The 23,345-nt window shown below is 38.2% G+C and overlaps 1 protein-coding gene across 1 annotated transcript in view; it reads left to right on the forward strand.

Moving 5' to 3' along the window:
- LOC128983650 (protein hairless-like) overlaps nt 1-23,345 on the forward strand; it is a 101,678-nt gene that overhangs the window by 10,980 nt on the left and 67,353 nt on the right. Inside the window, exons 2-3 of the mRNA XM_054403022.1 lie at nt 9,671-9,799; nt 12,629-12,882. Of these exons, the coding sequence (XP_054258997.1) occupies nt 9,671-9,799; nt 12,629-12,882 (383 nt within the window). The remainder of the gene's footprint in view (nt 1-9,670; nt 9,800-12,628; nt 12,883-23,345) is intronic.

Here is a 23,345-nt window from a genome sequence, read left to right on the forward strand (position 1 = left end):
TTAGGTACCGAATTCCTAGTTAACTGACAAGCAGAACAAGAAGCCACTACGTCCTCAATCGACTTTTCCATGCCTGGCCACCAGACATAACTTCTCGCCAGCATCTTCATGCGCGTAACTCCCGGGTGTTGATCATGCAACATTTGAAGCACAGAAGAATACAGTTTCTTTGGAATCACTACACGAGAACCCCACAGCAAACAACCTTGTTCCACGGACAACTCGTCCTTCTTCCTTAGAAAAATAGCTAGTTCCGGCTCCACCGAGCTCGTCCAGCCGTACATCACAAAATCTCGGACCTTCGAAAGAATCGGATCCTTATCCGTCATTTTACCTATATGCAAGGCAGTAATAGGTGCAATGTCCTTGACAACACAGAAATTGTTCATCACTTCTGTACACACATCTACATGTGAAACAAAATTAGCATCCAGCTCTATAGGTTCCGCTTCTGCTAAGGGTAACCTAGACAACGCATCAGCGTGAGGGACATCCACTCCCTTCCGGTACCTAACCTCCAAATCATATGCTGATAGAATCAAGGCCCATCTCTGCAGCCTAGCTGCCGCCATACTAGGAACGCCCTTTTTAGAGCCAAAAATAGCCGTCAACGGCTGATGATCAGTCTGTAGAATACAGTGTCTTCCATATATATACTTATGAAACTTTTTGACTCCAAAGATCAAAGCCAGAGCCTCCCGATGTAACTGGGAATAATTCCGTTCACTGGAACTTAGCGTTTTCGATGCGAAGGCAATTGGCCTTTCCTGCCCATCGATAAGATGAGATAGAACAGCAGCCACCCCTCTGGGACTCGCATCACACGTCAGAACTATGGGCTTTTTCACATCATAGTGAACTAACAAACTTGAGTCCAACACCCATGATTTACTCTCCTGAAAAGTCTTAGAACACACCTCCGACCACACCCATGGATGATCCTTATGTAATAAGTCATAAAAACAGCTTATTCTAGCAGACAGGTTAGGTATAAATGCATGATAATAATTTATTAGACCAATATAGGCTCGTAACTCTTCCTTAGTACTAGGCTCAGGCGCTTTACGCAGCGCAGTTAACAAACTTTCTTGTGGACGGAGACCATCTCGAGTAATCACATGTCCTAAATACTCGATTGAAGATTGCAAAAACTTACACTTTTGTTGGTTTACTCGAACACCAAACTCATCAAGGCGTTGCAGCACCTGCGCCAGACGGGCAAGCCCCTCTTCCTTAGAGCGAGCCGCCACTAAGACGTCATCTAAGTACGCCACCGTTCCTGGAAGACCTGTTAAAATTTGGTCGATGGCTGACTGAAAAATTGCAGGAGCTGAAGACAAACCATATGGTAGCCTTTTTAAACGATACAGACCCTTATGGGTAGCTAGGGTCAACAGATGTTGCGATTCATCCGCTACCGCCAATTGCTGATACGCATTTGAAAGATCAAGGCAGCTAAAAACTGAGCAACCGCCAAGAGTTGCAAAAATATCTTGAGCCTGAGGAAGCGGATAATGTTCCATTTCAATACACTGATTAAGAGTAATCTTATAATCGGCACAAAGCCTAACACCATTAGGCTTAGGGACAACCACAAGTGGAGTGCTCCACTGTGAATTAGTAACTCTGTACGCAACATCCTCTTGAACCATGCGGTCCAACTCACTCTCAACTTTCTCCCTTAACGCAAAAGGCACTGGTCTCGCCTTACAAAACTTAGGGACTGTCCCCTCCTTTAAGACAATATGAGCCTTAACACCCTTAATTTCGCCCGTTCCAGGCTGAAAAACTGACTTAAATTTACTCTTCAATTTAGCAATGTCCAAATCAGAACTGTGATCCACAGTGGCTTTACATGAAAACACATTTTGCCAATCTAACCTCAACTGGCCTAACCAGTTTCGCCCCAACAGAATCGGCTGACTCTTACTTTCTAAACTAACTACTGTCAAAGGCAAACTCGCCTGCTGATTATTATATTTAACATTGACATTCACTTGTCCCAGAACAGGAACATCATGACCTGAATAAGTAGTAAGTTTCACATTTGCTGGCCTAAGTTTGAGGTTAGAAAATTTTTCATAAAATATCTCAGAAGGACATATAGTCAAGGCACTGCCTGTATCTAGAATCATTTCTAAATATACATCGTTAGCCACTAGGCCTACCTTATAGCCGTTGTCTGATCCTGATTTAAGGTTGTACAGACCTATCTCTGCCATTGGAACTTCTAGGCCTAGGCCTACCTCTTCCTCCACTTGATGGACCCCCATCCTAGGTGTCGACTTTTTACCATGGAAACTAGAAGATTTCTTGGCTTTACACACTTTCTTGAGATGACCTACTCTCTGACAACCGTGACACTTGTAACTGGCGAACGCACACGCACTAGGCCAATGACCCGCAGAACCACACCTCCAGCAAGAGTTTCTAGAATTTTGATTTTCACTACTCCTATGCATGAAAGTTTTAGGCCTATTTTGACTTTTCACATTGATTTTCGCAATGTCCCCACGAGGTTGCACAAATAGGCTTGACTGCGATTCGGCCTGTTCCAGCCTGAGCGCTGACGCATAAGCTTCGTCAAAGTCCAATTCCTCCGACAACAATTTCTGCCGGATAGTTTCATTAGAAATGCCGGAAATCACTTTGTCCCTCAAAGCGTCTTTCAAAAAGGTACCAAATTTGCACGAACTAGCCAAATGTTTTATTGAAACCACAAACTCCGCTATGCTTTCGCCCGGCTTTTACACACGAGAGTAGAATACATATCGCTCCGCCACAACCAACTTCTTGGGCGCATAATGTAATTTCAACAACGCTGCAAGTTCATCATAGGTCTTAGAATCTACCTCTACCGGTGATAATAAATCGGATAGGACCGATAAAACCCTGGGACCAATAACTGTAATTAAAACCGACACCTCGTTTTCCTTCTTGACATTGTTCGCTTTGAAAAAATGTTTCAGGCGCAACAAATAGGGCACAATGTCCTCCTCACTTGGATTAAATTCAGAAATCCTGCCAACACTAATACTCGCCATTTTTAATCATCTCAACTATAATACGCACTAAAACAACAACTGTTATCGCGTACTACCCTAACTATGATAAAAAGGTTTATTACCGACTGCGCCAAAATGTCGTAACCTAACCGTTACGCTAGAAAAGTGGACGATATAGCAAGAGAACCACTTACGTTCGTTGGTGGACATAGAAGAAGGAGCCGTGACGAATCATCCCACTTCAGGGCTCAGTGCACAGTGCAGCCACCCCGCAAAACATAATAACTCTTCCGTTACTAATAATTATGACTGTTCATATATGAAACTATAATGACTTCTACTACATCTTATATTTAAGGTTATTGTTAGATGAACTTTAAGGTATTACTAGGACCAAAATTCTTGACTCTAAGGGACTTTTCCTCAGGGTTGCACTGGGCCCCGCACTTAGACCTAGTTTACACGAGCATAGCTGCTAGGCTGTGACGGACCAGTTTGAGTTTCAATGAAGCCGTTCACACAAACCTACGGCCGTGGTGATCAAGTTGAAGAGGGCCCCTTCGCTTGGGGCAAAAAATACAATAAATAATATGAAAACTCTTGTCCTAACGTAGAACGTAACTTGTACAATTGTGTTGGGGTTAAATGGAGATTCAATTGAGATCTAATACTTTTGAAAAATAAAAACATTGTTTGAAAAATCTGTTTTATTAGATGTTATTCTTTTACCTCTAAGTATATGCCATTCACGATTTTAAGGGGCAGAAGTATTATATTACCCATTCAATTAAAAGGTTTTATAAAATAGTAATTAAGTTATACGTCGAAATTCGGATCTTCAATTTAGTCGATCAAAATCAAAATCAAAGAGTCAAAATCATACAGCGCCAGTAGGATAAAAAATCTATATAGACATTTTATGACAACTAGGGTCGTCTGATGTTAACAAAAATTACATTATTTGGGAGCGGGCGAGCGTTGTCGACTGTAATCGTAAAAAAGCGCTCAACAAGCAGCTGCAACAATTAATGATAATGAGCTGATAAGGGATCCTGTCTAGTCTTGTCTGTCTCACGCACGCGCATACACATACATACAATGCCTTATCGCCAATCCAAAACAATTTAAATCACTCCCAGTGTGTTTTTGGTTGACATTATCATACATTTGTGTTGTATTTTATTATTAATTCTGCAAACACTACAAAGAACAAATTAATGTTGTATTGAATGTTATGTTTGTGTTGTATTAATTTATATTGAATACATTTAAACATCTTTCAGTTCACTCATATAAATGGTTAGCTTGTGATTGGTTATTAGACTTGTATTGTAACATTTTACTCGTCAAGAAAAAAACTCAAACTCGTAAAAGTTCTTAATGGTACTTTTCATGCTAGGACTTTTAACATATTATACAAACGAGAATTCCATGCCAAAACCACTATGAAAATAAACATAAGTCATAGTTTATGATTTTATAGTTTTAGTGCAGCCAAGAAATGTAGGAAAAGCAGGAGGTTTTAATTGCCATGCCAACGTGACCAACGTATCAGAGTAGGAAGTGACATTTATTTATAGGGAAAATAACTATGTTCTAAACTTTATAATGATTAATCTATAAAAAGTAAACTTTAAAATTGTTTTGACTTGTGTCTTATAAACTTAGTACAGTAAAAGGTTTGTTAGTAAAATTATAGTAAGTTATAAAATATATTAAAGCTTTAAAAGTTTATGCATTATCTCTGACTTACATCACGTGTTTAAATATAACTTATTCCATTAATTAATGTTAGTTATTTTTCATTTGAGTTTTCATTCAAGCACCAAATAGAATGTGTATTACAGTAAATAAATTAAATTAAACCTTTTACAAGTACGTGTTATTTTATTTTTATTTTATCTATAGTTTTCATTATTTGTTGCAAAGGATATTACATTTTAATGTATTGCAAAAAATGTGTAAGGTACCTGCTAGGTATATTACAATTTTATAAATACAATAATTACAACAAGAACAAATCATAAAATAACACCGTACATTGTAGCTATTTTCAGACTTAAAATATTACATACAATTAGTTTATGCAAAATACAGCATTCCAACAGGTTTACATATTAATTCACCTTGAAATTAGCTATTTGAAATTAGTGTGCATGTAAATGCGTTACATTGTGTACCGTATATGTTCTCGTATAATCATACTGGGGGCCCCATCGGCAAATTCGCCCGGGGCCTCTGAAGTCCTAAGTCCGGCCCTGCTAAAATAAATAAATAAGATCATTCCAAATAATAAATTACAAAATGCAAACTCACACAGCAAACCATGCATAAAAAAAACAAAACAGCAAGCCAAGCAAAACAAAATAGCAAACTTACATACCAGTTACAGGCAAAACCATCCAGGTGAAATGGGCTTAGCCCTTACAGCCTCAAAGAAGTCCTCAATTTTGTACAGAGGATTTAATACCAACCATTTTCTTATGACCATACAAAATTTAGAGGTACACAAGGACCGTACTTCAATCGGTAGGCTGTTAAAAAATTTTATGCCTGAAACAGGAAAACATTTCTGAGTCAAACTTAGCCTATGACTAGTCAAATGTATGCTATTGGAACTTCTTGTGTCATGTGTGTGTACCTCCTTGTTTAAAACAAAGCTAGACTCCTCAGACTTGATGGCAATTAAACATTGATAAATATATACATTAATGACTGTCATAATCTGCAACTGTACAAACAATGGCTTACAGTGTGCAAGATAGTGTGCCCCACATATAACTCGCACTGCCTTTTTCTGCCATATCAGGATTCTCCGAACATGAGGGGAGTGACCCCAGAGCCTTGTCCCATACAAAATGTGGGACTGGAAAAAAGAGAAGAAAGCGAGTCTCACAAAATTAAGGGGAACTTCACACATGAGCCTCCTAAGCAGATGAGTGACTCTACTAAGTTTAACGCAAAGGCCATCGATGTGATCACTCCACCCAAGTTCAGAGTCCAAAGTGAAACCCAACAACTTTACTGTGTTACCCTCAAGTACTTTCTTGCTTAGGCTAAACAATATTCCTTGTGTTTTTCCCTCATTAAGTGCTAGCTTATTACCAGAAAACCAATCTGAGGCTGCATTAAACAACACATCAACATTATTACACGCAATATAAGGAACAGGATGGTTCATAAACAAGTAGTGTCATCCGCGTACAACAACATGTCATGAGAAACACAATGATACAGATCATTCATGGCAACAATGAAAATGAAGGGCCCTAACACTGAGCCCTGCGGGACTCCACATCTGACCTCAATGGCACTCGAGTTGCTACCATTCCAACTTACAATCTGAGACCTATTGTCTAGATAAGACTGCACCACCTTGAGGGCACTCCCCCCAATGCCATACTTCTTAAATTTCTCAATTAAGTTGTCATGAGGAACAGAGTCAAACACACAAGATAAATCGCACAAAAGAACAGCAGTTGACGACTTGCTCTCAAAAGCTTCCAAGATTACTTGAAGGAGAGAATCTACAGCCGTAACTGTAGACCTTCCCCTCCGAAAACCATGTTGAATAGGGGCAAGGAGGTTATTCCCCTCTAAGTGGTCACAGAGCTGATTCAACATGATCACCTAAAATACTTTACCAAACACCGGTATTAAAGACACCGGTCTAAAACTCTCCATTACATCCCTAGGGCCCTTCTTGTATACTGGCACTGTTCTAGATACTTTCAGTACATCAGGAAAAACACCGTGCAGAAGGCAGGAGCTAAACAGATGGGCCAAGATTGGAGCAATCAAAATGACAATCCTTTTCATAAAATTAGCCGACATATCACAAATATCCTTACTATTAGAGGATTTAAAGCTATTTACAGTATTTACAATATCTAAGGCATTCACCATTCTCCACTGGAAATTTACATGGGCCAATGGAATGCTATCTATGTAATTATACTCATTCACAGGAATCCCACTTACAATATCAGCCACTGAGTCTACAAAAAAGTGGTTGAATTCCTCAGCAGAAGCAAACTTGCCATCAACACCCAAGGAACCAGCTCCATGTTTATTGATCAGGTCCCAAGCAGCCTTACTGGGTTCGCAGCCCTGGATATTTTATCAGCCGCTGCAGCCAGCTTCGCCTCTCGTAGTTTTAGACGATAGTTTCTTCGCAATTCCCGAATATAAGGAGTAACACCGGGACTACTTTTGGTCATATCATGAACAAGAAGTATGTGCCTTTTTAAGTCAGCAAGTTCATCAGTGTACCAATTACTAACATGACACTTTGCAGGCCCGTCCTTAGATACACCGTTACGTGAAGCTACTGTCTTGCGTTTTACAGGAAAATAGAAATCAAATTTACCCTTAAAATTTTGAAAGAAACTGTTAAATGCATCATTTGCTGGGAGTCCACAAGTCTCATTAAACCACACTGCTACTTGACTCGCAATGTCGTCACAAAATACATTCAAACTAGTCTCGTTAAATAATCTGAATGAAACAGATTTTGTCAGATTGCTTGACCGATCCTCCCGAGCTATGGGCCTAGTACATTTAAGCTGAAGGAAAATGTGCCTATGGTCCGCAATTATGTCATCACTGACAACAACAACATAGTTCCAACTGTCAATATTTGTTAAAAAAGAATCAAATGGATGATTTGTCCCTAGTGCACAAAAACACTACTATAAAAACCAAAACTACGGAGGGTATTTAAAAGTCCATTGAATCCCTTCCTGTATTAAGTAGGTCTATATTATGGTCTGTACCTATAACCACCGACAGGCCAAATGTAGTCAAGAAAGCTAAACAGAGTTCAAGCAGTTCAAAAAAACGATCAATCGAACCATTAGGTGAACGATACATGGCAATTATAATAAGATTCAAATCATGTAGTAATACAGCAGCAAACTCACCCTCGAAATCCTCACAAAAATTGCTTACATCCAAGCAGGTGAACTTCAGCCCAGATTTCAAAAATAGGGCAACACCACCAGAATAAGAATTTGTCCTACAGTAATGGGAGGCAAGCTTGAGGTTCCCAATACAACTATAAAATTGAACTTCATCAGGTTGAAGCCAATGCTCCATTACACAAAGCACATCCAGGTTATTATGTGCACACAGAAGTTACAGTTCTAATATTTTATTTCTGATACACTGGATGTTTATCGAGCAGAGATTTAATAAATTCACTACCGGTACCCTGGATTCATTTGAGGTCTCGGTAAAAAAGTCTTAGACTTAATAGGTCTAGAAGACTTTTCGACAAACTCCCTCACAAGGGTCCCAACAGGCCAAAAACCACAGTCAGCAATTTTAGAATAGTCTTCAGTCTTCACGCCTAACTTAAAGGACTTATATGAATCATGTTTAGGCTTTAGTTCAACACAGTCCACGTCAATGTCGGTTAAATAGCTCTTTACATAATCCACGATGTCACCCTTATTAACTTATTAACCTCGAAACAAACAGCCAATTCTTCCGCTCAGCAGCACGCACCTTGGACGTTATTGCTATGTCAGTCCTTGTAACAATTTTTGGTTTATTTAGCTTCCTTTTCTCAATAATACCACGACCTCGATTTCGCCGTTTTGGGACTCTTTTCCAATCCGAATTGTCTCTAATCCCGTCGTTATTCACTTGATGAATTGGTGGAAATTGCTCATCGTAACATTCGTTGTCAATGTCAAATGGATTCGGTGCTACAAGTGCAATGGATTCAGATTCAGTCTGATCTTGACTCTTCTGACTCAGACTAATATCGTTGTGGCCTCGGTCACTCCTACTGTCACCCTTCAGCACAAGTCCTGAATCCAAGTCAGATTCAAAAGTCTCAGTCTGATTCGCTCTGGCGCCGGATCTGACCACTGCTGAAGTCAATAACGAGCTGAAGTTGCTACCCCCAATTATACTCTTGACTACCGTAGTCTCGGGTCCATCAACAAGATATTTACATAACCTCTTATTAGAGGCAGATAATACTTCAATCGACCTATTTATATTTTTATTGTCGGAAACTAAGTCATTTACAGAGTTTACTAGTCTATCAACACATCCACGTAAGTTTAGGATTTCGTCAATTAAAGTAGCGTTGGCAATCGCCTTGTCCACCTTACCAGTGCACGACTTGCAGTACCACTTCACTTGTTCAGATAATTCACTTATTTTATCATAATTGTCTTCGTTAACATCAACACAAACTGGGTGATGCCATCCTGCACAAAAGCCTTCGCAGTATATACCCGGACAGCTGCGTTTAATTAGTTTATTACAACTTTTACACGGTGCTGGCGAATCGTCTGTACTATTGTTCACCATGTTCAAACTCGTACAAGGCATACAAGCATATCTCATAGAGGAGAGACAATGTAGGCTAATACAATCAAAGGTTAATTTTAACTAATCATTAAATTGTTTATTTGATTTTAATTATGTTCTTTTGTCAAACCCATGACTATTATTATGTTGTTGTCACTAAATTAAATGACCCCTTAGTACTGTCCCATATTATATTTTTCTTGTTATGTCTACATTTTAATATTTTTAAAAGTAGCCTATATCGTTTTTTTAATAAGACACACAAAGTATTTTTGGAGATAAAAAAAACCTAGAGGCTTATAGGAATAATTATTTCTGACTTTATTTCTTAATTACAGATGGAAAATTCATTTTGGAGCTCTCTCATCGGAAAGAAGGAGAGAGGACATGTTGGATTCCTGTCCCAAAAAAGACATTCTGGCCAGCTGTTGGAACTCCAAAACAGGAATGCTCCACATCGCTTAGTGGTAAAAGATAATATAATTTAATTTTAACATTGGTAACTTAATGTCAAATCAATGTCCATTAGACTCCCTCTTATCTGGACTCCTCGGGACCGAGGCCAGTCCAGATAACGGGGTTTCCGGTTAAACCGACATCCCCAAAAACTCGTTAAAACGGACCGTTTACTGTAATATTCAACATAAATTTAGGAGAGCATTGTACAGTATTTAGAATTGTGATCACTGGTCTCAAATCTTTCCCATGAGAACAGTGGTTTCAGTACTACCCACTTCCTGCTGATCTAGTCCGGTTAAACCAATGTGCTGATAAAAATTGCCCGGTTAAAGAGATATCATTTCCACCGAGTGTAGTCCGGTTAAACCGATGTCCGGTTAAAAGGTGCCCAGATAAGAGGAAGACTACTGTCTTTGGGGTGATAACGGCATAATTGATTGAGTTAAACTATAGGCCGATGTTCTAGTGCGTAGCAGCTATCCATTTTCAGTAGAAAACTACTATTCTACTTAATTGATATGGGAGTTAATAAGAGTTATAAAAAAACAGTTGCGCATACCTTTCAATAAGACAATCCAACACTGGAAGGTAGCAGGGGGAATGGGGATTGGGTGAGCTCACCACGCTGAGGGACACACAAGAAGATCTGGAAGTTCTGATGCACTGCACACACTTCGAAAGGGGGAATTTAGTATTATTAATCACTGATACAAGAGAAGGAGGTTTTAAAGTGGGAACATTTCACCACGAGGTGATCAAAAGACCGAGATTGCCAGAAAAACGGCGCGGCGCGGCACATACGTCCGATCGAGGAAGGTTTGAGACGCTAACTGAATAAAATCGTGGAGAAATTTGAGTTTTCCATGAGGGGGAAAGAGACAGATACATCACGCCATATGACGTTGGCATCATATGATTTTGAGGAGAACATGAGGGAGGGGAGTTACCGTGGTGTGTTTGTGTGAGTAGAGTGGAATTCATTTTACAGACTTACACAAATACTAACTAATAAACAAATACATGTTATAACCTATGCACACAGTTAATTAAATGGCCGGCATGTCTTAGACTTAGTCTATGGGTAGAGGGAAGACCTTTGAGACAGGCCTTCGATATGTACCCTGGTTGGTGCGCACGTCTACTACACGCACTATACCATCGTCTCCGGGATGTGTTGCGGTGATACGTCCCAGGGGCCACTGAAGGGGGTGGGGTGATGATTCCTGAAGTAGGATGAGGTCTCCAACATGAAGCTCTGGAGAAGGAGTAGTCCATTTTCCCTGTTGTTGCAGCGTATATGCAGATATTCGGCATGCCATTGTTTCCAAATCCGTTGATGGAGAGCTTGTTCTAATTGCCAATGGCGTAGACGGTTGTCTGGACGATCCTGGAGATCTACGTCCGGGACAGCTACCAGGGGGGCACCAATGAGGAAGTGTCCAGGGGTCGAGATCGGAAAGATCCGCAGAGAGAAGTGTTAAGGGGCGAGAGTTAAGCATGGCTTCCACGCTTTACTGTAGGTAGTGAGGTTACTGATACCGAGATCTGATTTTGATAAGGATCAGCTACTAATGACCTTAAAAATGTAATGGCACAAAGCTTAACGTTAATTTGCTTTTTACTTTATATTACAATTAAATACTTGAAGCCTGAAATGTAAACCTTCAATCAATATCAAATGTTACTGAATTATGAGTGGTGGTAGACAGTGTTGGATTTACAACTATGCCGTGGTTTAGGACCGTGGGGTATTGTACAATAAACGCCGCAATTGCTCGTGGCGATGATGATGTCCCCTTGATCGCGGGAGATGTTTAGGATTTGGCTTCAATCGCGGGGGGGGAGATGATGATGTCTCCTCGACTGCTGGAGATGTTCATGATTAATTTTTTGTTTCAGGGGTTTCAACCCACCTGACCTTAAAACTTGATTTTTTAAAATTAAACATTTTATTCTTCAACTAAAAAATCTTTTTTATATGTCTCTAAATAGCCTTAAAACGCGAGTTTGTAGGTATGAATTTTCAACAGTTTCCAGGACCCCTCTTTTACCTCCCATACCTCCCAGACTCCTCGGTGTTTAGGGGTCGTTTATAAACGGCCTACAACCCAAGATTCCAAGCAATGGCCCCCTCTGAGAATCTGTGCTGGAGCCGTCCCTGCTAAAGATTGTCTACGTAATAACACCAAAATAAGAGGCTATGTTGAGTTTGTCAAAAATCCAATTAGAAACTGATATTTATAACGTGATAGCCTATTTTGTTTATTGTGTTCATAATGACGATTGAAAAATTATATTTTCTTGAAAAACATGACTTGCTTTATTTATTTTTGTGTTGTAATAATCCAAGTATTGAATATTTTACATCAGTAGAGATTTTTATTTTTACAAGGCAAAAATGTGGTTCGGATTCCACTGTAGGTCCCTTAGTTGCTTTTAGCTGTATGGGGTAATTAACAGCTGTGGCTAAGGAATGTCGCCCTTAGTCACTAACAAGACTACAAGATCGCGCCACTCATCCTACACTCATCTCCATTCATACTTGGCTTAAAATACCTACTTCGTATGGTCGTCATTTCATTGAACAGTATTAACAGTATTTTGGAGGTTCAAATTGCACATGTAAGGCATAAAAAACTCAATATGGCCTCTTATTATGGTGTTATTAGGTAGACAGTCTTATGGGGAATAATCCAAAACGTATTTTACATCTCCTAATGGTACGGGCTCATTTTTATATTTAATATAATAATTAAAATATTCTCTGTACATACACTATGTGTAGGCATATAATGCTCTTAATAAAAAATTTCAATTTTGATGGGTGTGTTTTACAGTTTCTGATGACAACTCATCCGTTCAATCCTCTCCATGGCAACGAGACCATTGTTGGAAGCAAACTGCTCCTGTACACAATGCAGGGCGAGGGATGGAGTTTGTGATGCTGAGACGAAAAGGTCACAGATTAAAATACACACCAAAGAGTGTACGTCGCAAAAGAAGACGCCCTTACGACACTAGCACAGTTGATTGGAATGAAAGGCTCCTTCCAACAGCCACAGTCAAGCGAGAAAACACAAAAATTAATTCGGTAAAGTAGAGTTTAGCACATGAGAACTACTATAATAGTTAATTGCATTGGGAGCCTACCAAAGACCGACAAGATCGTCTGGCCACTAGACCGTCTTTTTTAATTAAATAGATAAATACTGAAAACCAGTACGTCGACAAGTTATTTCATCGTCAGTCCAGTTGACTGGCCTGTAAAACTAAATTATTATATACGAGAAACCAACTGGACGTTAATCGACCCGACCGACAAACCACTTGGTCGTCTTTTAGGTGGGGATGTGGGGCAGAGTGGGAGGAGCTAACCGGGATTACCCAGAAGTTTGAGGCGCTTCCCATGGTCGACCCCGTCACTCGAGGCTAGAAGCCAGTATTGCCAACTGAAAGTGCTAGCTCTGTCAAGCAGTACACACACGGCGTGTTTGTTTATGCAATCCGCCGTGCGAAGACAGTTTGTTGTACTGTAGTTGATATTGGCGCGCGATTGTAAGTTTCTACAGCAACCGTGCCGTGACTTTGTCCTTGGTCTCGCGCATTCCTCAGCCATTGTATTATTTAATCTGCATAAGTTGAGACTCGCTTATATGCATTGAGTCTATTTCTTTCTTGGTTTTTGATAGTTTGTTTGGATAAAAATACGTACCGTATATTGTAGAATTGAATTTGTAGTTTGGTAATATGGTATTATGGGATATATATATATATAGGACCTGTGTATAATTACTGTATGGGTAACATGGATGTCAATTTACCTTGTGTATATCAAAAAAGTTTAATAACTGAAATTAATAGTACAAAGAATGTGCCTGGCAGGACTTTTTTTTCCAGAGCAAAGCCGGAATTAATATTTTTATTTCAACATCTGTTAAATAAGTCTGGTTCATAAATTAATAGTTTCCTGGCAAGACTTGACAACAAATCTATATATCTACTAGTGGCCTGTAGGGACATAAGTCCCTAAAAAGCTCAATAATGCAAAACATATTATTCTAATATTTTAACACACTCAGAAATATATTATTTATGTGTCAGAATAGATATCCCTGTACACCATATCTTTTGTGTAAAAACCGTTTGTTGTTTGTCTTTGTTTGCTTTTGTTGAGTTATTTTCAATAAACAATTTGTGTTTGGTATAACAAGAAAAATATATGTACTGAGAATGAAATTAATCAGTCTTAATTAGGCTAATTTTTTAAGTGCTAAACCATGTTGAATTACTGTCACAGACCTTAGTGAAGCTGAAGAGATGTTTGGTTTGGGGTACCCCACCTGACTTGAAGCACTGGGCAATGGCGGCGTCGACGAGGACTGTCCATATACACGTTGAACTACTTGCACTATTACAATTGTCCGTTAAATAAACAAAAAAATAATTTCTTCTTGGGATAAAAACAAAACTATTGTCACTTCTATTAGCACTGTACAGACTGATTAATTTAAAAAGTAAAAAGGTAAAAATTGCGGAATGATCAAAAGATGATGCGGATAGACAATAGAAAATATGATGATATCAGCGTTGAGGGCAAAGGCTGCATACCTTTGTTTATCGTGAAGAGCGGCTGAATGGCGGAAAATTACTTGGGCTGGGTTTTGTTTGAAACGGAAAAATATAAATAAGGAATTGTTTAATTTTAAAATCATGAAACTTAAAATATCCATCATATCAACCCCCCTGGAACCAACCTGGTTCAATGAAAAAACTGAAAAATGGGAAATGACGAATGAAAATAAATTGAAAGGGGGTGAAAGGGAATGCTTAGGAACTAATTGGTAGTAAGAAGGGAAACTTTGACGGCTGGCCGGCTGAAGTTCCCTGTAGCGGTGAGTAGATGGACCACTCGTACAATACCGTCTGCTCCTGGAGATACTGCGGTGATCGGTGATTCTTGCAAGTTTCCATTGTAGGGGATGAGTGTTAGGCTCATGCATAACAACAAGGTCACCAATCTTGAGGTTCTCTGTTTTACTCGTCTACTTAGAGTGATGCTGTAGAGTATGCAGATACTCTTGTGACCATCGAGTCCAGATGTGTTGAGAGAATGCCTGAACTAATTGCCATCTCCTCAAGCGGTTACAAGAAGTTTCATCATATTGAGGTTCAACCATGGATTTCAGAGGTCCACCAGTTAAGAAGTGTCCTGGGGTTAGAGGCTCTAAATCATTCGGATCTCCAGAAAGAGGGGTAAGCGGTCTTGAATTTAATATTGCTTCGACACGTGACACGAGAGTCATGAATTCCTCATAAGTCAGGATTTGGCCACCGATTACTCGATGAAGGTGATGCTTAGCACTCCTAGCAGCTCGTTCCCACAAGCCACCTTGATGAGGCACGTGTGGAGGCAGAAATTTGAAAGAAATGTTTTCTTTGGCAAAACGGTGAGTTACTGGATTGCAAAGGAGGTTGTTAAAACATTTGTGAAGTGCAGCAGCTGCTCCGACAAAGTTGGTTCCACAATCACTATGAATTACCTTCACTGAATTACGTCTGGAAATAAAACGTGTAAGAGCTGCTATGTAAGCTTTTGAGGACAAATCCGACACAACTTCTAAGTGTACGGCTTTCGTTGCAAACTTTAAATAAACTTTAATAGGCTGAAGCCTTTTTAGGACATACAATTTCACTGTAAATGGTCGGGCATAGTCAACTCCAGTAACATTAAAAGGTCGGGTTGCTACCACTCTTGGGGAAGGTAAGTCTCCCATCAATGGTGTGTTTGGCTTAGGTTTCATTCTGAAACATCTTAAGCACTTAAAAATCCTGGAGCGTATGATACTACGAGCAGAAAGTATCCAATATTTCTCACGAAGAACAGCTTGTAGTTGTGTTGGTCCACAGTGAAGAAAGATGTGATGATGATAATCAAGTATCAAATTTACAACAAAATGATCCTTTGGTAAGATAATTTTATGCTTGGCGCTGTACGGCAACTCAGAATGTTTCAGTCGTCCTCCAACTCTTAACATCCAAAAAGATCCTCTCATCATCCTCTTCATCATCCAGAAACGGTGAAATAGTCCTGCAGCTAGCTATACATTAGTGTGCAAACTTGCGTATACTCAATATTCTTGCATAACGTTTTAGTTTGATGTCTAGGGAGTTTAAAAAACCTGGGTGTTTACCTCCTACCCCCCACGTTTTCCGGCTATGACGTAATCAAAATGGCGGCCATTGATTTTCAAAAAGCGTATATTTCGCAAACTATTTGTCGGATCGGAATGAACTTTTTTTTATTTGAAAGATAAGTTTAAACGCTATCTGTTTTACATTTACACATTTGTTGTATGCTTAGTAAATTTTTCGTAATTTTGCAAAAACCTGTATTTATTAATATTTTTGTGTTATTAGCGAATTTCCCTATTAGTACAGGTAAAATAGGGTTTTATAAACAACAAAATTTGTACATTCATGAAATTTCACCTGTGAGTTACTAATAATATCAGAAATGAAGATCCGATGAGTCCCCAAAATTTTGGGTGTCCTAAGGCCCTTTTCGGGGCCCTTTTTGGTCCGAAGGGCCCTTGTTCCTGAATAATTTTGTTTTTACGTTTAAGGTCGAGTGAGGTGTGGTTTTCGATGGTTTTAGTTATTTTAAATCGATTGGGACTAGTTTTAAGTGTATTAAACCACTCTATACAAGGTGTTTAGAAATGTTATTACTTTTTACGATATTTAAACATGTATTCATAGAGTAATAAAATTAGTTACCTCCATGCTCTACATAAAAGGGGATTATTGAAAATAATTGTAATTTTTTACTACGTAAGGTGAAAGGATCACAAGGAGTAAGAGAAAATATTAAATACCCCCGTCACAGCAATCCTGCAGACTAAGCGAAATTCGGCTTTACTTACTTGATTTTCAATTAAATCTAAAATAGCATTGCGTTTAATGATTACCTAGGTTTGCTGCTACAAGGAGGCTATTAAAGTGTGTCTATATTAAAATATTAATAGCCTAGTATAAAAGAAATAAATTTGACAAGTAAGTTTGATCAAGGAAACAAAATCATTTTACACTATTCTACATAAGAATAACATGGGAATTTTAAATTTACAAATTTAGTATTTTATCCGTAACTAATAACCATACAAAAACACGTTAATATACTAAATTATTTGTTTTTAAGCTATTTAAAGCTATTCTAGAGAAAAATTGGGGAACTTTGTGTTTTGAGGGTGAAGTAAATGAGAAAACCCAATTTTTACCCTATAAACCTCGTTCCCATTGTTCAGGACAAAAATGCTTGTACCGACAATGCTGCTCTGATGTCTTAGTGCTGTCCTGGTCGTCATAACCACGAAAGACAACCGTACTTGTATTGAGTGAAAATTATTGTGAGCAAATTAAGATACAAGCTGCAAACGTCATTATGTATGAAAGGTGTTTTTGTACCAAATCACATTGTTCGTGCTTTAAGATTGGTGTTGCCTGTTCTGCAATATGCAAGGTTTGTAAAGGGGAATCCTGCTTGAGCACCAACTTGGACAAAATCAGTAAAGATGGACAAGTTGCTAAGAATAATAAAATTGTTAATGAGTCGTCTGAGAATAATTATTGTGATGATGAAATTGTAAAGAGAGATACTACGGGAATTGTAGAAAAATAGCTTTAGTTTAAGTACTTCATTTTAATATGTAATGTAAGGTTTTATACAAATACAATTGTTTTAATTTTTAATAATTGTGAAAAAAAAGAAAGAAAAAAAAAACTTAAATAACTACCTAAGAAAAATACATATCAATTTTAAATTAGTCTTAATAGATTTGCATGAAAAACACATTAAAAGATTATTCACATCACCTTAAAAGTTGAAATTTTTGCGTAGTAACCTATGTTATTATGTTATAGTGTAAAACTTAATCTATCCCCTTTTAGCGAACTTCCCATATAGGAAATAAGCTATTACCAAAGGTCTTATGGTAAAACATAGACCCGAAACCGATTTACGTTTTCATTTCGATGCCCCCAGAAGCCTAAAGCACCCTTAGAGGACTGCTGTTTACAAGGTTGCGAGATAACTCAAAATATTACATAAAGGGTTTATAAACATATATATATATATAATATAATATATCCATGTTACATACGTGTCCGTAAACATGATAACTCGAGTAATTTTGGTTCAATTTTAACGAAACCGGCAAAATCGGTCCTTGGAACAGGGTTTTATGAGGTATAAATTTGTAATCTTTGACCCTCAAAACACAAAGTTTCCCAATTTTTCTCTAGAGCATTTAAAGAGCTTAAAGAAAACAAATAATTTAGTATATTAACGCGTTTTGTAAGTGTATTAGTTACAAATAAAATTCAAAAATTGTAAATTGAAAATTCCATGTTATTCTTAAGGAGAATAGTGTAAAATGATTTTGTTTGTTTGTTTATAGATATGTCTTAATAAAACTTGTTAAATTTATTTGTTTTACACTAGGCTATTAATATTTTACTATAAACACACTTTATTAGCCTCCTTGTAGCAGCAAACCTAAGTATTCATTAAACTCAATGCTATTTTAGTTAATTGAAAATCGGGCAAATTCGCTTAGTCTGCAGGTTTGCTGTGACGGGGGTATTTAATATTTTCTCTTACTCCTTGTGATCCTTCCCTCTTATATAGTAAAGAATTACAGCTATTTTCAAAAATCCCCTTTTATATAGAGCATGGAGGTAACTAATTTTATTACTTTATGAATAAATGTTTAAATATCGTAAAAGGTAATAACATTTCGAAAAACCCTGTATAGAGTGGTTTAATACACTTAAAACTAGTCCCAATCGATTTAAAATAACTAAAGCCATCGAAAACCACACCTCACTCGACCTTAAACGTAAAAACAAAATTATTCACGAACAAGGGCCCTTCGGATCAAAAAGGGCCTTAGGACGCCCAAAATTTTGGGGACTCATCGGATCTTCATTTCTCATATTATTAGTAACTCACGGGCAGTGGCGTAGCCAGGATTCTGCTTTGGGGGGGGCCTTATCCGGGGGGTCTGGGGGGCATGGAATACCCCCCAGGACCGAAAAATTTTGGTATTTTATGGTGCTAAATTGCAGTTTACAACACCTCTGGAGGCTCTAAAGTAGAGAATAATATTGGTGTATTACTACTAAAAATTAGTCTTTTACTGTTCTGAAATCTAAACAAGTTGCCTAAACCACTATTAATCTGTGTGACGTAATTTTAATAAAATAAATCAAGCTAATAAAACTACACTCAACTTATAGAATAAAGCATACTAGTGGTCGTCCAAAGATTGAAAAATCCACCAAAAATATGTAATGTACACGCAATGACTATTGGATACTGAAGTAGACACTATATGTACCAGCTGCCGTCATTTTTTTAATTATAAACTATTGTACAGAAGACCCTATATAATCGGCACTGTACCCCTCCGGCACTCCAGTAATCCAATCGTCCAATCGTTTCATCGGTCAGCCAAATATAGTATTATGAGTGGATGTTATCAAAATGGCACCCATAATGACCCACCCCTTACCCGCCCGACCATCAGTGCGTCACTAATTAATTATGTGTCACGAAGTGTTCACCGTTTCATCGGTCGGGGCTTACGTAGTCCCTTGGGCAATTTGGCTTGCTTTTTTTTAAATTTACTGATAAGTGTAACTTGTGTTGTGCCGTTCTTATAAGTATAATAGACGCCGGGAATTCCGTACTTTTTAGCCGGGAAAACCGGGAAAAATGTGTGAATTTCGTTTATAGATCCTGCTGACAACCCTGAATACATCAACATTGAATGGTAAAACTGTCTATATATGACTCGTACACAGCCATCGGTGTCGGATTTATATGAGTTTTTGCGCCAAATTAGGTTGTTTTGTACGATTTTTCTAGTTTCTTGACGTGATCCTTTGAGTAAAGCATATCGAATTCGGTATTTTTGTAAAGCCCATTTAACGTGCTACAACCTTCTCTTTAAGTTATTTCTGATATATTGTATCAATAAAACGTAATCAACAAAAATAACACAAAAATATTTAAAAATATAGGTTTTTGCAAAATTACGAAAAATGCACTTAACATACAACAAAAGTGTAAATGTATGAAAGATAGCATGTAAACTTATCTTTCAAACAAAAAAAAGTTCATTCCGATCCGATACATGGTATGTAAAATATAGTTATTTTTAATATAGCCCTTTCCGCCATTTTGATGACGTCATAACCGGAAACTGCAGTGGGTGCCTAAGTGACACCCGAGTTGAAAACACTTATTTAGACACATACATCAACATTGAATGGTAAAACTGTCTATATAAGACTTGTGCACTGCCCTAGATGCCGGACTAATAGGTGTTTTTGCGCCAAAATATGTGTTTTTATGAGATTTATCTAGTTTCCTGACGTAATATTTTGAGTAAAACATATCGAATTTGGTATTTTTGTAAAGCTTTTGAAATGTTCTACAACTTTTTCCATTGGTGGTTTTTGATATACTGTATCAATAAAACGTTACAAACAAAAATAACACAAAAATATTAATAAATACAGGTTTTTGCAAAATTACGAAAAATTTACTAAGCATACAACAAATGTGTAAATGTAAAACAGATAGCGTTTAAACTTATCTTTCAAATAAAAAAAAGTTCATTCCGATCCGACAAATAGTTTGCGAAATATACGCTTTTTAAAAATCAATGGCCGCCATTTTGATTACGTCATAGCCGGAAAACGTGGGGGGTAGGAGGTAAACACCCAGGTTTTATAAACTCCCTAGACATCAAACTAAAACGTTATGCAAGAATATTGAGTATACGCAAGTTTGCACACTAAAGTATAGCTAGCTGCTGGACTAGAAAGGCATTGAATGCGAGAAGAACACACATTCTTCTTTGACAGGGAATTAATATCCTCAGAGAAACTCTCTCTTTGAACAAGCCAACAAATCCGTTTGTTCGATACTTCTAACTCTTCAAGTGTGAGAGAATGAGTAATCCTTTGCTTAGTTTTCGAGCAGGAAATAAAACGTAAAACGTAGCCCATGACATGGAGTAGTTTAGTCCATGAAGAGAATTTATTGATAAACTTCAGATCTTGATCTTCAGCTGTCGTAAGAAGATTTAGTGTTGTGGTTTTAATTTCTGGGAGTTCCTCTTCGGGAAGATGACTCGATGGTTGAGGCCATGAATCCAATGAACTCTTAAGCCATGTGGGTCCAGACCACCAGAGCTTGTTATGAATAAGAAGAGATGGGGTTAATCCTCTAGAGGCAACATCAGCGGGGTTTTCAAGAGTAGAAATGTGTTTCCATATGCAGGAAGGGGTCAAATCTTGAATCCGTGCAACACGATTTGCAACATATAACTTCAAACGATGAGAAGGGGTGTGAATCCATGAAAGAGCCACAGTGGAGTCGCTCCAAGCGGTAACAGAATCTATCTTGTAGCGGTCTGAGAGTTGATCAACACAGTAGTGTAACAGTTTGGCTAAAATATGTGCTCCGCACAGTTCAAGGCGAGGAATCGTGATACGTTTCAGGGGTGCCACACTTGACTTGGCTATTAATAAGTTGACAGATATACTGCCTTGCGTGTTCTCAGTTCGTAGATAAACACATCCAGCAAAACCGAGTTCACTTGCATCTAAAAATCCATGCAACTGAATATTAACCGCATCACTCAGAGATATGTACCTGCCAATCTCAAAATTTTCAATCTCAGGAAGTTCGTTGACAAAAGTTGACCATCTGTCGATAATATCACTAGGAAGAGTATCATCCCAATCTAGGCCTAGTGACCATATATGCTGCATGAGAGCCTTAGCCCAAAAAATAACAGGGGTAAGCATGCCTGTTACATCATAAATCTTAGCAATGGAAGACAAAATTGCTCTTTTGGTAAAAATCAATGGAGCTTCAGAAATTGCATATGAGAATGTGTCTGAGTGTGGATTCCACTTCAGTCCAAGAATACTAACACAAGGTGAGTCAGTTGATAAGCAGTGTTGAGGGGGTAAATTTTCCAATATTTGGCTATTGTTAGACGCCCATTTGCGGAGTTCGAAGCCTCCTTTTCGTAAAAGGTTTATTACATCTTGCTGTAATTTTGCAGCTTCAACAGTATCGCTGCCTAGTAGCGCATCGTCTACGTAAATTTGTCGTTTAAGTGCATGAGAAGCAAGTTCATGATTCTTTCCTTCATCATGAATTAATTGTTGTATTACTCGATTAGCCAAAAATGGCGAAGAAGTCATACCATAAGTAACGGTTGTCAACTGAAAAACTCTAAGCGGCTGTGACATTTCTTCTCTTCAATAGATGAGTTGAAAACGTTGGACTTGTTCATGAATAGGGATCATAAAGAACATCTGTTTGATATCACATGCAAAGGCGATCCTATTTTGACGAAAATGTAGAATTATGTCTGTTATTTCATTATATAACTTGGGTCCTTGATGCTGTAGACTGTTAAGTGTTACACCAGTTGAAGTTTGAGAGGACGCATTAAATACAACACGTATCTTTCCATCCTTAAAGACACCGTGGTGTGGTAAGAAGCAATGAGATTGGTCATTTAGATCAAATAAGTTTGAGGGTTTCATGTGACCAGAGGATTCGTAGTCATTCATAAATTCAATGTACTTTTCTTTGAAATCAGGTTGCGATTGAAACTTACGTTCAACCGATTTGAAAGTTTGTAAAGCAATTGTAGAAGAATTTCCTAGTTTTACTGGATTTTCTTTGAACGGTAAACGACAAACATATCTTCCCGTCTCATCGCGAGAGTGAGTTTTCAAAAAATGATCTTCACATTCCATTTCCTCTGGGGATAGCTTAGAACAAGCAGGTGGTTCTTCCAATGCCCAAAATCGCTGAAGTGTTTCATGAAGTGTAAGATCATTGATGGAAAGTAAAGTCGTCAATCCACTGAAGGTTTGGCCGTCTTGTGAAGTAGGCACGTTCCCAAGTACAACATATCCAAAAATAGTGTTTATAGTGTATGGCATACGATCACCAAGACTGGTGGCAGATCCAATAATAGTTTGAGCAAACAGATCCGCACCGATGAGCAAATCGATAGGTCCAGGAGTGTCGAAGTTGGGATCGGCAAGAGCGTATTCTTTGATTTGAGCCTTTATTTCAGAAGATATCTTGACACTAGGCATATCATTGGTAATTCTATCAAGTATGAGGACAGGATGTGCTGAAGCAAGTGTTTTCCCGTTAAGCAAAGAAATATTTATAAAGGAAAGTCCCTTAGGCTTTACTCGAGCTGAGGAAATGCCCTTTATCTCATGAACGCCAACAGATGAACGCTGAATGTGAATCATACTGGCACAGTGTTCAGATATTATACTCGGTTGTGATGCACTATCAAGCACAGCTCGGACAATAATATTATGCCCATTCGAGGTAGAAATTTTTACCAATGCAGTGGCAAGAAGTACAGTACAGTTATGGCTGGCAGCACCAGTGTCTACATGAGCAGAGAGTGTATTTGATTCAGAACCTTGCGGTACAGG

The sequence above is a fragment of the Macrosteles quadrilineatus genome, unplaced genomic scaffold (genome assembly GCF_028750875.1).
Source record: "Macrosteles quadrilineatus isolate MER2022 unplaced genomic scaffold, UCM_ALF_1.0 Scaffold_1__1_contigs__length_201487025, whole genome shotgun sequence".
Classification (NCBI taxonomy): domain Eukaryota; kingdom Metazoa; phylum Arthropoda; class Insecta; order Hemiptera; family Cicadellidae; genus Macrosteles; species Macrosteles quadrilineatus.